The sequence below is a fragment of the Chamaea fasciata genome, unplaced genomic scaffold, assembly GCF_029207755.1.
Source record: "Chamaea fasciata isolate MVZ Bird 193981 ecotype frontalis unplaced genomic scaffold, bChaFas1.0.hap1 SCAF_16, whole genome shotgun sequence".
In the NCBI taxonomy this organism is placed as follows: Eukaryota; Metazoa; Chordata; class Aves; order Passeriformes; family Sylviidae; genus Chamaea; species Chamaea fasciata.
The window spans coordinates 5,532,384-5,547,621 of NW_027094101.1; the positions used below are offsets into that span (position 1 = coordinate 5,532,384).

The 15,238-nt window shown below is 46.9% G+C and overlaps 1 protein-coding gene and 1 long non-coding RNA gene across 2 annotated transcripts; one reads left to right on the forward strand and one right to left on the reverse strand.

Annotated features, from left to right (window-relative positions):
* The first annotated feature begins 6,516 nt into the window (after positions 1 to 6,516).
* LOC136297979 (uncharacterized) lies at positions 6,517 to 7,510 on the forward strand. Its single transcript, XR_010723253.1, has 3 exons — positions 6,517 to 6,604; positions 6,685 to 6,739; positions 7,145 to 7,510. It is a non-coding gene; the product is annotated as an uncharacterized lncRNA (long non-coding RNA).
* Positions 7,511 to 8,575: 1,065 nt separating this feature from the next.
* COX19 (cytochrome c oxidase assembly factor COX19) lies at positions 8,576 to 11,262 on the reverse strand. The gene is made up of 3 exons (XM_066198354.1): positions 10,971 to 11,262; positions 10,742 to 10,853; positions 8,576 to 9,630 (listed from the first exon to the last, which is right to left on the reverse strand). Exons 1-3 carry the CDS (start codon positions 11,050 to 11,052, stop codon positions 9,543 to 9,545), a joined length of 282 nt encoding a protein of 93 aa, XP_066054451.1. The 5' UTR covers positions 11,053 to 11,262; the 3' UTR covers positions 8,576 to 9,542.
* Positions 11,263 to 15,238: the final 3,976 nt, after the last annotated feature.

Here is a 15,238-nt window from a genome sequence, read left to right on the forward strand (position 1 = left end):
AGTCTTTTCTAAATCACAAGGTTGTTGCCTTAGAAACGGAGGTTATTAATGCGATCTCCTGAGGTGCTAAGCACAGTGGCAGCAAGGGCAGCCTCTGGAAATGTCAGATACTGAGGTCAGGGCAAAGAACACTCAGAAATTCCTAGAAACCTTTCCATCATCGTTGTGGTGACGCCCTGAAAATGCACAGATATATCTACACCTTCTCTTTGCCCTTCCGTATCAGCTCCTTTCACCCCGTGGCTGCCTTTTGTTAGGAAGGAGCTGTTTACCCCGGGGTTTAGTTAATTTCGAAGCCCTAGCCCTGAAATGGCTAAATCGATGTCACAACCATGCAAGTGAAAGGGTGTTAAACACAACCCTTGATGTGACCCGGGAGCGCATTCTCTGCCCAACGTGGGGGAGCATTACAAATTCCTGCGTGAACAGCAAACCTGAGCAGAAATATCAATAATTCATGCCACGGCAACTGCATTCAAGCAAAACTCTGGAGTAGCAGATACACCAGCAGGCAGGATTCCATAGGCTTCCTCAGCACCACAGGGGAGGCAGCTTCTGCAGCTGGAGGTTTGTGTGAACGAGCTGCAGTACTGGCACCCCCACCTATGTTGAAGCAGCTCGTTTCCGTTGCAGTATCGGTTTCCTGTTCGAAAGAAAAAGAAAAAAAGGAAGAAACCAATCCTAGAGGTTTTTCTTTTAAAAAAGAAAGAGCTTTCTGGGTTATCCAGTTAAATCAAGAGTGGGTATAGCTGGGAGGGAGGGAGGGATGCCACAGAGCAGAGAGCTCATACCAGGGCAGTTTAAAAACTCTTGAACCAAAAATCCAATACTGATGCCAACTTTCTCTTATTTTGAGCCAATTGCTGTATGGAGGCTGTGGGGCTGTTTTTGTATGGAACAGGGAAAAGCACACTCAGCATCAGTGTGTTTAGGATGTGTGGATCGAGTTGAAGAGGATGATGCAGGAGAAAATGATGTGAGGGTGGAAAAAGAGCTGTGATGTCCTGTGTCTGCAGAGCTGCTCTGCACCTGCAGCAGCCCTCAAAGAAGACAAAGTGGTGTGCAGCTTTAAAAGTGTCTCACTGCAGAGTGATCTGCAGATCAGGGTTTCTTTCCATTTGCATAGTGGTTAATTCTATTGCAGGCCAGTGTTACCAGAGTGAAAAAAAAGGGGAATCCTTTGCTCCCATGATTTAACAGTCATGCAGTTACCACCATGCAAACCAGACCACAGAGATCCTCTGCAGGGAAGCAGAACTGGGGAGAACGAGGACAAGGGGGGGCAGGTTCAGACCAAAATATCTTTTTTTTAGATTTCTGCAACACCCTAGAGCTGATCACTGCTCTCTCACAGCCTTTCTACCAATGAACTTCTCCAACCACCAGCCCCTCATGTGCTCAAAACAGCCTTTCAGTTTCTCTTCTGCCTTCCTCTGGCCAGCAGTGGGGTGGTTTGGGGATCAGCACATAGTTGCAGGGGCTGCTTAGTTGCTCAGACAGCATGGCTGGAGCCAAAATACATCTGAGAGAGAGAGAGAGGTAATTGATGGTTTGAAGATGTTGGATATTTGTATGTCTGCTCCATGGCACCTGGGGAAATCTCAGTGTAAGAGAAACAGCTCTGCAACAGTCCTGTTGTTGCACCAAACCCATTTCCTATGATGTAAAATATGACATGGAGGGGGCAGCTGAGGGAATTGACTCCATGGCAGCTGCAGTGAACCAGCTGGAGCTGTGCTGATTTCTATTGTCCAATGACAGGCTCTTTCCTGCACACAGAGGAGATGAAATTAGTCCAAGGAAGTCAAGAGTTCACCTACGTCTGTGGTAGACCACTGCTTTTAGCATTTATCCAAATTGAGAGACTTAGGCCTGTAGAATCTCTGCATGGAGAAAGCCAACATGTGTGATGACACTCATGCATCAGGGGATCAGCTCCTCCAAAAACAAAGTCAAAGTGATTATTCAGAGCAAGACATCATCGGTTCAGTCTGAGTCAGAGACACAGCGGGACAGGTTCGGTGTGCAAACAGCAGGGCAGCACTTATCATGGAAATTGCTTTTGTTCAATCCCAATAATTTAATCTCTTCCTGGCTCAAATGGCTCATCCTTCCAGGAACAGCTTGGAGACATTCAAGCAGGAGACTGAGCCGTGTGATGTCACCTTTCAGGGTGGAGACTGAAGTGACCCCCCCACCTGCTGCCGGCTCTGGGTGCTGGGAACCAGGGGCTGCCTCAGCCAGGGACACAGAGCGGAGGATGATGGAGGTGCTACAGGACGGCGGGGCTGAAGCTCAGGACTTCACTTCTGATCTGGAAGTCTCTGCAGCAGAGCCCGAGTCCCTCGGAAGAATAAAAGAAAATCCACTTCAAAAGGGCACAGAAGAAGAGAGAAAACAGTGCAGTTATTGGCCCCAGTGGTCAGTCTCATGCCGCAGACTGCTGCCTTCAGCTGCTGGTCCAGCTCAGGCAGCTGAGAGCACATCCCCTTCTGCAGCGCTGCTCAGCTGTGTTTTGAATAAAGCAATAGATGCAAACAAAACTGTGGTTTTTCTCTAGAAAGAGACTAAAAATGATGGCCTGGAGAGAGCTGCTGAACAGCTGGAGATGGTAATTCAGCCTCCCCCCAATTAACTTTGCCCGCAGAAAGTTGAGGGCCATGTCCTACCCTTCCTCTGGCTGCTGATGGGATTGTTTGGATGTCACTGTGTGCCTCCTAAAAGCTCCCACAACATCGAGATACAGAGCATGCTGCTCATTTATCTGTTTATTTCAGTATGCTTTGCCAAAGAAAAATCAGCAAAGAATTAATTAACAGCAATTATTTCTAGCAACAACAGAGCAACCCTGCTCCAGAAGCCATGAAAACAACATCATGAGACCCCTGTGGCAAAAAAGCCTTTCTAAACAGGTGCAAAAATAAACGATTTTATAGTGGGGTATAAAAAGAGCCCCAGCTAGGTTGGGGAATGGAAGGAGAGCAGCCATTTCAATGACTGAGTCTGAGCAGTCACCCAGGTGACTTTTGTGAAGGAGCTTTAATAAACAAACCAGAGCAGAAGCAGCAGTCTGAGTGAAAGAACCAGCAGGACCAGGTTATTGCCGCCACAGAGGGTTTACTACACCGATCACCCTCTGTTATTAGTGCTGCTGAAGTGATTTACTGTCCCAGTCAGTCCAGCCGATTAGAACTGTGATCTAAAGTACAGCCAGCTCCAGTTTCAGTGATAAACATCACCCCCCTGCCTATTACTTGCTAAAATAAGCTGAAATAAAGCCATCAATCCAAACATCTCTCTGCTCAAATGAGTCCTTCTAGCTGGCACCACCACACCTGCAAGTCTCCTGCCATGCCTGCTAAAAGGATGGAGGTAGATGTTCCAGACACGCTCTCATTTTTCACCTACCTGGTTCTTTTTCAGCAGCCAGTGAGCTCAGCATCTCTGTCCCTTTGACCAGAACTCGCACCTCCTGTCAGCACAGCCCTGTGGTGACCCAGTTCCTGTGACAGCTCTGTGCTGGCCCTGCAGAGCCTCAGCATCTCCTCTCACACATCCCTCACAGCATGGAGGGAACAACTCCTGCCAGAGATGTTCCCTCCATGCTGCATCCTAGCTGGTGACAATGGACAGTCCCTCTTCTCCACCAGACTCTGCAGCCCAGTTTGGGGACGGGGGAGAGTAAACTAAACCCCATACCCACGTGTAGCACTCCCACTGCTGTCTGCGCACACAGACTGTTCACTCCTGACCCGTGGCACTGCCTCTGCTGTCCCATGCAGATCCTGCTCTGGGATTGTGCTGCACGGACCCACAGGTACACCTACACCTCTGGATCAGAGAGAAATCGGAAAGCACAGAGAAGGGAGACAGATTTGTGCTGCCTTAGCAACCACTCTGAGCACGCACATGAGCAGGGGAGATGTGCCAAACAACAGCCACAGCCCAGAGCCTGTGCTCTGTAGGGGCAGGCTGGTGAGGACAAGGCTAAAGACAACCTGCCTAATCCAGGGGTTGAAGCCAGCACGACTTAACTCCCACCCCCACACTAAAGAGCAAAAGCCAAGGGAGGCAAGCTCTGCCCCCAGCAAGGAGCCAGCCTCATTACACCCCTGGGATTTCCTGCTTGGTGCTTGCTCATGGGGCCTGAAGGCTCATTTATCAGTGGGGGGTCTTGCCCCTGCCTGGTTCAGCATCCTGTCTTACCAGCAATTTTCTCAGCATTGATCTGATCCTCAGCTTCTCCGCAATCCTGAGTGGCAGCAGGAATTTTTTTCCCCCCATCTGGGTCTGCTTGCCCAAAAACTGACTTCCTCAGTGTGGTGAATTTCCTTTCTATCCACCCAGCCCTGCTACCTGGGGCTGTCAGCACAACCCAGAGGGGAAGAGCCCTCGGTAGATTGGCAGCAGATGGCTGCAGCACACAGCATCACATCAAACCCTCAGGGCCATCCTGGTGTCCCAGATTCAGTAGTGCCACCATTCTCCTGCCTTGCCCACTAAGGAGAGGTGTTTCCAGACCCTGTTGAAAGCCAGAGCAAGGTTTAATAACAGAGAAATGTAAATTGAGCAGACACAAGGGGGCCTGACTCCCTCACAGAGCACCTCCTCCCATGCTGCTGCCTTCCCACGTGCTCCCCTTGCTCAGCAGCTCTGCAAGCAGCATCACAACTGGGTGTGTGAGCAGGTTCTTGCTGGGCAGGGCTTGCTAGCAGCAAGAAAACCAGAAATCCTTCAGAAATCAGAGCTGTCATCTCCCCTAAGGTTACTAAAACAGGCAAAGGATTCAGCTGCTCAAAGGGGCTGCAAAAGCACCCCCACCACCTGCTTGTTCAACACATCAAGGTGAAGGGAAAAGCCTGGGTCATTGTTTCCTTGCTTTCTTCACCCCCTTGCTCTTCCTTTGCCAGGCTGCTTTCCACCACTGCTCCTATCTGAGTTTACCTTAATTCATGAGGACCTGGACAGAAAAGCATCCACGATACCAGGTGGTTTATGGTGCTGCTCATTGCCAGGCAGCACGACTTGAGACCCCAACATCCCTCCCAGAGCAGTGGGAACCTGCCTCACTCTGTGTGGGAAGGGCTGCTTGCGCAGGCATCCCATTGAAAGTGGGGAAATGTGGGACACCAAGGGCTGGATTGAGCCCAACGGGTTTGACCAGCTGAACTGTTTTACCTCACAGAGAACCGAGGCCTTTGTTGGGCTATTTGGTGAATGCCAGCTTGTCATTCAGCCAAGCCCAGCAGGAATCAGCAAGAGTAAGCCTGATGCACCTGCTAATGCAAATCCCAAAATCTCCTGGATAATGAGAGACAGCACAAGCATCAAAACCTGTAGGGAGAGCCATAAAAACCTGTCCGTGTATCACTATCAGTTCCAGGAAACAAAAAATGGATCAAGGTCTATCAAGTCCCCTGCACACACTCATTGGACTTCTAGGTGACTTTCTATGAAGCTCCTATTTTGAGCAGTGATCAATTATGCATTTCAAGCCATATGGCACCTTCATTCCAGAAGGAAGGCATTTTGTCTTGAAATCTGTAAGCTAGAGAATCTGCTGCATCCTCACAAAAATGCAACATTGCCAGTTACTGACAGAAGCAGAACCATTAGGAAAAAGAAAACAAAAACAGGATAAGTTTAATCAGATGTCCAGTTTTCATTGAAATACCCTTGAAAAGGAAATATACCCTGGTATGTGCACTGCCAGTCTTTTTTTTTTTTAAATAATCTGAGTCAGAACTTTGATTTTTGTGGGAAACCTGATATAAAATACAACATTCTCAATTCAGCAGAAGGATCTCTTCCAGCATGGATCTCTTCCAGGCACAAAGGCACTGAAGTCCTCTGGATAGATATGCTACCAGACATGACAGCAGCCTTGCACACTAGCAGAAGTATCATTCCCATCCCAGGAATTATGGATGAGAAATGTAGAAAAATACTGCTCTCCAGTGGAGCCAGAACACCCAAGGCACTTCTCAGAGCAGCAACAAGTGATGCTTCAGATATTTTTTAAGTGGCAGCAGGCTGTTCCTTCTCTCATAGCCTCCTACAACCCAGGTTTTGTTCTGGAGGATCAGTGAAAATGGTGTTGCCTCTCAGTTCTCTGCTTGGAGTGAGACAACAACGAGGTGAAATTCAAGAGGTGCTTTAACTCGTTGCCCCTCACCTGGTTCAGCCAAAACCAAAGGCAGCAATAAGTAAAAACTGTTTGGATTGCTGCCCCAAAGGGCAAATAATCACCAGCAACAACGTGCTCTCCCAAGGGAACCAAGCTGGTGACCAGTGACCATAAGTGTAATACCCAGCCACAAGGAATTCCTTGGGCTTGAAGCCAGCAGGATAGACTGGGGAGAATGCTTTGGGGAAGGAGCAAGCATGAAGGTCAGCAGCCACACCCACTGCCTGCTCTGAGCCCCAAACATTCACCCCACAGGCGCTGACAGCTGTGACCCTCCTGCTATGCCAGGTATGCCCTTGCAGGTGGCAGATGCAGCAACAATCCCTCCTCAGCACGGAGGCACGGCCTCATTGTGCTCCTGCAAAGGACTTTGGACCATGGCCCATTTCCAGAGCAAGCACAGGAGGCTCTCTTTGTGTAGGTTTTTTTTTTTCTGTGTGAAAGCACACCCAGAGCTCTGGAAATGTTTATTAAACTCTTTCTTCCTGGTTCTGCAGGTCACTGTAGTTGTTTGGAGAGATACAGCTAGAGCTCAAGGTCTCCCAGGAAGAGGTAAGGATGGTTAACTTGCAGCAATGTTCTCTCTGTAAATAACTGCTGTGATCAAGGTTAAGCTCTTTGTGGTTGAGTGGATTTTAATCTGAGTAAAGAATGTGTGGGCAAAGCTCTGCTGATCCAGAGCCCTCCGGGGACTCCCTGGGACCGATCCCAAGCAGCTGGGTGCCTCATTAGGGTGTGAATGAGGCTTTGTTGCAGAAAAGCTACAGAAAAGACAATTACAACTCCCTGGCTTATTGATTTCTATTGCGATGGTAGCAGCTCACATAGATCTTCACGCCAACACAGCCACCACTTCCTCCTGCTTCGGGCTATCCCTTCCACACCTGTGCAATTACGTCCTGGCTGGCAGTCTGTACGTCAGTCCCAGCTGATTCCCAACGGTTTGCCTGTCTCCAGGTCGCAGGATCTGTCAGCAGGTGGAGCTTCACGGCAGCGCTGACACGGGCAGCACCTGGCAGGCTCCTCACAGGAAGATTGATGCACTCCCACAGCACAGCAGCTCATCAGCTCCAAACAGCTCCACCAAGGAATCAGTGCCCCTGACAAACTGCCTCCCCTGGAGCACACACACCTCAGCCCGGCGTTTCCAGAATACAGATTTTTCCCGGTGTGGTGACAAGCTCCTGGAGAGGTTCTTTCTTGGCCTGGGCACAGGAATGTTGGCTATGAACCTACTGCTTTCATTTGGCTTATACCCCACTGTCAGTTTAAAGGAGCATAAACCCGGATATCACCAGCAATACTAAAATAAAGAGGTTTCAAGTGGAAAGATTTTAACTAATGATTTGTATGTTGACAGGAATTAATTGAAGAGCATTCTGGGAACTTCCCCAGATGACTCAAGTGTTGCAGGGACTTATCCCCTTGAGCAGGTTGGGAAAACTGTTTGACCCCAGGTCTGGTACTAATGGCATTTTTTCCCCACCACTTCTCAATGTCTGATGTCCCCCAGCAGCTCTGAGCTTCCCTTAAAGCTCCAGTGAACATTTTCTTTTCTGCAGCCAATGTTCACAGCCAGGACAGATGTGCCCCTGCCCATCCCCTGCATTTTCAGCTATCCTCTCACAGCTCTCTTCTTGTCCTGGCAGGAGCGGACAGCAGCTGACTCACTGTGCTGGGAGACAGGATGAGACGTGCCCACAGATGTGGACAGGACGAGGATGTGATCTTAGGGCTGTTGAAAGGTGCCAACCTCTCACCCCCGCAGTCTTGGTAGGGTGGCAATCACTCAACACCTCAAGAACCTTGTAACAACCCATAGGACAGAGCTGGCATCAATGTCTCAGGGAAACACAGATGGAACTGGTGAAAGAACCGCTTGGCCAAAACCACAGTGCAAAGTAACAATCAAAAAATGAAACTGCCACTGTAACAGCCCAGATTACTCCCCCACCACTGGTGGGTTCTTTCAGACCTACCAGGAATTCACCTTATAATATTCAGGGAGCACAGAAGCATGAAATTTGATTTCTTTCTTCTGAAGATGCTGGAGATTATTTTAATTCTAACTTGGTATCGCCAAAAGAAAGCTCTTATTCAGTGGTTTAATATAATGTCGTTTAGTATCTGTTGCAGCAATACAATCTCTGCTTTCTTTCCTATAAATGTACTAATCTCACCAAGGGATATAATTTGAACAGCAGAATGAAGTGGAATAAGAATATGCAGCAGCAGGCAAATGTCCTTTTCAAACAGGAACCTGCTCTGAGCTATGTGCACTCTGTTCCATCAGATTAGACAGAGCAACAATTTAAATCTCAGCCCCAGTGATCAGTCTGAAGAGCAGAAAATGTTCTTTCACCCTTTCCTGGAACTTGGTATGAGCAGATGCACAGTGGAGAGAGGCAGAAGCAAAAGCAGACAGCAGGGGAGGTGAGGTGTATCAGAGAGGGGACACCAAATAAAGGAGAACTGCCTTGGCAGAGAGAGCCAGATACACAGAGAAATGATTCACTGGGCTAAAAACAAAAACAAAAGCAGCAGGGATAACAGGGCAGAACATACAGTGGGAAACACATCCAGAAGATTTACACATTTATTGCCTGCTTGAAACATATTTCTAGGGGGCTAACAGGCCAAATTATTTCTGCTTGAACTCAACGTTAATTCTGAAAGACTACAACTGCATTAGAACATGCAAGAAAAATACCACTATTCCCAGTTAAATGATGAAAAAATTAGGCGAACTCAGCTGGCATGGTAAATAAAAGCAGAATCACTGCCTGACTGGTGTCTGGAACTAGAAATGCTCTCCCAACAATGATGAAAGATGAAATGACTTTAAAAAAAGCCCCACCCCAAGCACCCCCAGAGGACCCCAGTGTCTTCCATAGCAGGGTGAGATCACCCCACTAACACCAGTATTTAATAAAAAGCAATTTTAAAGTACAACAGCTTTATTTCCATCTGGCAAGTAACTGCTGTGAGCATATCAGTACTGCCCACAGAAGATTAATCAGTAGTTCAATTCCTACACAATAAAGGATTGTTTGGTTTGGGTTTCTGTCCTCTTAAAATAAGACTTCACTGTTCTTACAGAGACACGGAGAACACTCAGGGCTGTAACCATTTTGCCTCTAGAGAAATTAAAAGAAAGAAGTTAAGAAATACTTGAGCAAAGTAGACAAAGGCAGTACTTTTGCTCATTTAAAGGAAAATCTTATTTTAGGAAAATTAAACTTTGGAAAAAAGGTTCTTTCAGGAAACACTTCCTATTGCAATATGAACAGAATGTACAATATGTACTACATTCAGAGTTTTGCCTTCCCTTCATGAGGAGCAAAGTCTGTCTTCATCACAACTTTTCAGGTTTTTCTTCTGATTTCTCATTTATCAGGTCTTTAAACCCCAATTTTTCCAGTGGTTCATTAGCCATAAGTTGCCTAAGGAAAAAAAGAAGAAAACAACAAAAAACATTTCAGAGAACACAGCCTCTAACCAAGAGAACAGCAGCATCTTCTATTTCATTTATTATTATTTACCCTAAACAGATCCAAAACATCTATACAGAGAGACTGCTGTTTGGCAAGACTTTAGAAAATACAGTTTTAGGAAAGCAACATTCAGCAATTATTCTTTTCTCCCTTAACAATGATTTTTTCCAATTTAATGTGTTGTTTCCCCATTTTAGGTACTGATTAAGAGTTTGATTAGAAACTGACCTGACTCCTGGTTAACACATTGCATAAGAGCTTCCTAAAATCCTACCAATGCCATTTACATTTTCAAGTGAATCTGGTTTAGAACAGCCTTCGTGGGGCCACTAGACTTTGCTGTAGTGATTTTCAAACTCATTTTTGATTTGCGGTGTACTTTCCCTAGATACAGGGAAATTTGTGCGTTTTTCAAAGTTCCCTGAGTCACCCTTGTACCGGAAGCATTGCAAAGCAATGCACAAAAGGAAACATCCCTGGAAAACCAGTCACCCACACTTTCTTCACTTGAACTGAGATGAAAAAGCTTTTAACCTGCCTGCTTGAAACATATTTCTAAGGGGCTAACAGGCCAAATTATTTCCAAAATATTTTGGATATGTATTGGAAATATATATCCAAAATATTATAAAATATTATACTTGAACTCAGCATAAATTAAGACTCAATTGCGTTGGGGTATGCAAGAAAAATACCACTGGCTCTGATAATTCATGGTTAAGTTGTACACAACACTTGGAGGCATCTTGAAGACACTCAGTCCTTACTGAGAAGGCCATGCAGAGGGTGAGCAGAGTATGGGCTACAAGTTAAAAGTTTAACTGGTGACCATAGCTGAAAACAAACAAACAAAAAAAGCTTCACTGTACAGGGTGGAATCTACCCGGGTCTCGCTATTATCCCACAGGGGATAACATCCAAACCACAAGGTAGGTAACCTGCAGATGCCACACGGAGCATCTGTTTCTTTCAAGGACAAAACCCCCTGTGTGACTGCGGGCTCCGTTCCCCCCCGGGCCGCTCAAGGGCTCCCCGCTGTCCCCGCCCCGGCGGGACTCACCTGTCCATGCGGCACTCCAGGTAGGCCATGGCGCTCTGCCGGCACGCCGCGCTCTCGTAGCCGCTCCGCCGCAGACACTCCATGAACCGCTCCTTGAAGTCGCTGCACTCCCCTGCAACACACACACACAGCGAGGGCCGCGCTACCGCCGCGCTCCGGGCCGGCCCCGGGCCCGCGGGGCAGAGCGGGGCGGAGCGGGGCAGGCCCGGCGCTGGGCCGCCGAACGCACCGAAGTGATCCAGCGGGAACGCGCCCTTGTCCGGCGGCCGCGGCGTGAAGCTCTTGCTGCTGAAGTTCATGGCGGTGGACATGTCGCTGCCGGGGGTGGGGACGGCCCGGTCCCTGTGGTCACTTCTCTGGGTCACTTCCCGCTCCCTGCGGTGACTCCCTGATCCCTGTGGTCACTCTCCGTGTGCCCTGTGGTCACTCCCCAGTCCCTGTGGTCACTCCCCGGTCCCTATGGTCACTCTCCGGTCACTCTCCCGCTCGCTGCCGCCGCCGGGGGGAGCCGCACGCCGAGCGCATCGAGCGGGCCCACGTGACCGGAGCGGGCGGGGCCGCGCCGCCATGGGAACGGCGTGGGCGTTGCTGTGGCAACCGCAGCGGTGTCTGTCGCCATGGAGACGGCGCCGCCCGCCATATTGGGCCGGGCCCGGAGCCGGAGGGTCACGTCCGTCTTCGCTTCCAGGGCTCCGACAGACTGCGAAATAAGCGGATTCCTCCTCACAAATCCCGTGTCATTGTCCTCATTCCCCTCTGAATGCTCCCAGTGTTTTCTGGGTTGTCCTGTGCAGGACTGATGATCCTTATGGGTCGCTTCCAAGTCAGGATATTCTGGGATTCAGTGAGTCTGCGATTCGTTCCTGTGAATGGGTGGCTGTGATGTCGTGGGCTGCCTGTCTGTGAAAGGGTCAGGAAAAACAGTCTGTCCTTGGCATTGGCGTGTTGGGAAATGGAGAAGGAAAGAGCCAAACTTGGGGCCTGGTGTCTACAAATCCCTTCATACAGGATCCACCACGTCCAATCTTTCCCTTTTCTAGGCAGGCCTGAGGCCAGGCTCCTCCTTCTCTTCTGCCCAAATAATAAGTTCCTCACCTATCACTGCTGGGCTCTGGGTTTTGACTTAAAAGCCCATTTCTGGACCCAGCTCTGGCTGGAGTGTGATCCCAGAGCTGTGGGGCTGGCACTGGCTGGAAGGCAGGATCAATTTCCTTAGAAACACAGCAGGATTTTGGATGGACCATCCCCATTCCACTCAACCATCAGCTGCCCATGGTGGCCATGGTGTGGTTGCTCATCTCATTAATCCTCACGGTTTAAGTTGTACACAAACCCTACAGGCAGCACTGAGTTATTTTGTACCTCCTACAAGCATTGGGAGAGCATGTGGATTCCCATCAATGGATTCCCATCAATGGATTCCCATCATGTGGATTCCCATCACATGGCATAAACACTGGTGAGACCAGTAACACCAAGAGGGTATTGGCAGAAGCTTGGGAAATGGTGAACTTCCAGATCCTCAAGATGTACAACAAAGAAAAACACCCCTTCTGCCTGCACAAACTGCAGATTCACAATCTTCTGAAAGGAGGATGAGAAATAGCTTTAATTTAACTCACCAAGTGTTAACTGTGGATTATGCTGGTATTTTTTCTTCTTTGCCCATAGCTGCAATTGGTTTAAGACAGTATTTTATCTTTTAAAAATTGATTTTCTTTTAACTAAATGACTGAGCTAAAGAGAAAGAATTCAAGGCAGGGGAAAAAAAAAGAAGTGAAATAGCTTCAATTTTTAAAGACAGCCATTATGGAAATATTAACTGCAGCTCTGTTTAAAGTGTCTCTTGTTTATGCTTTGATTGCTTTCTTATTACAGTATTGAAATTGTAAATGGAAAATTACACCATGTTCTATTACATAAGCAACTGGTTTGCACAGCTTGAAATATAAGGTTTTATTATTAGGTTTTCAGGGCTATGAACAATAGATGGGTTTTATTATACAGTAAATAGCACTTTTCCACTTGACTTCGTTATAACACTTAATGGTAAAAGGGAGATACTCCTCTTCCATAAATGCACGCAGCAAACTGTCTCCCAGATTTCAGAAGGTTGGACAGCAGGGAAGTAAGTTTGGTTTATCTGGACGAGTTCAACGGATGTGTCAAGGCACTTGATTTTAGCCAACTGCCCAAATTACATTCTTTACTTTCTGTCACAGTGGCTGGCTTGCTGATTTCCTGTGCGATGAAGGGAGAAGTCAAAGGAAAAAGATGTGCAGAGATCCCAGTGGAATTATCCCCAGGCAAACAGCACCAACCCTTTCCAGTTCTGTTTAACATCTTTACCAATGATCTGGGTGATGGGGTCGGGGCACCCTCACTAGGTTATAGGTGACACCCAACTGGGCATGAGTGTGGATATTAGGAAAATTCACTTCCCCAGGCATTGCCAAGGGCAGTGGTGGAGCCCCCATCCCCGGAGTTATTTAAAAGCCACGTAGATGTGGCACTTGGGGACATGATTTTAGTGGTGGCCTTGGCAGCGCTGGGGGAACAGTTGGGATCAATGATCTTAAAGGTCTTTTCCAACCTAATTCGTTCTATGATTCTCTGCAAAGGCTACATCAACTTGCTATATTTTATTATATCTATTTTTTTTATTTATTTATTTGTTAACTCAGGGTCTTTCTTTGGAGTCTTAAATGTTGTAGTTACTCAAATTCAGGTCAGGTGTAGTAGCAGGTGTTTGGTTATGATTACTTAATGGTTTTTTTTTTTTTTTTTTATTGCAAATGCCAGTTGTGTCTTCTAGAATTTCCTTTAAAGGTACGGGTTGTCATACAATCTAATACACGCGCTTTAGCATTTAGGATATATTTTTCCCAAGGAGATCAAGTGAAACTCCCATTAGATAATCACTGTGAGGAAAAAAAAAACCCCTAATTTGCAGATTAAACCAACCAGTTCCAAAAGAACTCAATAAAAACAGAGCCACAAAGAGCAGTGCCACAGAGTATTAAATACTTTTCACATATTATCTTTCAAAGGAGCGAGAGACTTTGAGAGCACCAGGGAAATCTGAAATAGCTACTTCAGCAAAAGGGTGCCCATTGTACAAGAGAGGTGAGATGATTCATAGTGTTTCACAGTATCTCTAGTATGGAGTCCTGAGGCCTTGCCAAAAATTAGAATGCTCAAATTAGAAGACTTCCCAAACTAGGGAAAATCTTAGATCTTCCCCTTTCAAGCTACACAGCTTGATAGACTAAAAAAGAAATAAAAATCCTGTGCTTGAATCAGAGCTTTTCATCATTAATTATGGACTGAAGCAACATTAAAAACTGTTCTTTTCCAGTGCTGTCAGATAATACTGAAAACTTATTCCACTACTGGTGTTTATCCATCAGTTGGGCAAACATCTCCTCAGAAGGAGTTATTACACACTCGCCATTACTTTTTGGAAGCACCAGATTGAATAATACTTCAGAGAAGAACCTTTATTCTTTTTTACAGGCAGGGAAGCATCCGTGGCTTCCATTATTTTCTCTCTCTCACCACGCTGCCTCTTTTAAGAGCCTGCAGACTCAAATTATCAGGTAGTTAATTGGAAAATAATTTATTGACAGGCCATGAAAGGCTCGGAGTAAAGCACTAGGGGATTTCGTAGCTTGACTTGGGATAGCTGTAGGAAATTAATGAGTTGAACAAGACCAAGCACATTCAGATGCTGGAATTTGTGCCCTTGAGACTGCTGTTCCCAGCCCAGGCACAGAACACACCTCAGAGAAACATCCTTCCAGGATCACTCATTCCTACGCCTCACCTTCGTCAGGCGAGCACGCCGCCAGCTCTTACATAAGGCCTCTTGCTCCATCACTGCCACAGGCTGTTGTAAACCATTTTTCTCCCTTTTAATTCAGGTTCCTAGACAAGCAAAAATGCAGAATATTGCCAGGATAGTCTGGGGAATGGGGATTTCTGCTGTGGATGATTAATGAAATATTATTGTTTTGCACTTACAGGGAAATTGTAGTTTCATGCCAATAAGGTCAGGGCCTTAATACGTTATGTGCCCTGTAAAGATGTACAGAGTGATAGCCCATTTTCTGTTACTGAGCCAAAGCCTCATCAATTTAGGGAGGAACGTTGTGGAAATAGCAACGCTGCACTGAGAGGCGAAACAAACCTTCATCTTAAACCGTTCCTTGCAATTCTGATACATCTAAATCCACATCTCCACCTGCATCAAGACAGGAGCCCAAAAGTAAGATTCTGGGACCCTGATTCTGTCATACCAGCTAATCACCCTTCATGACATCCCTCAAATTTCCCTTGGAATAACACAGTTTCTGCAATATGTTGTTGAGAGAGACAGAAGCCAGAGAGCCAGAACAAAAAATCCTTGGAGCTGTGTTGAGGCATTTGATTTATCAGCTGTATTTTGAAAATCATTTATTCCTAACCTAACCTACTCAATACTCACCTCCCAGGTCA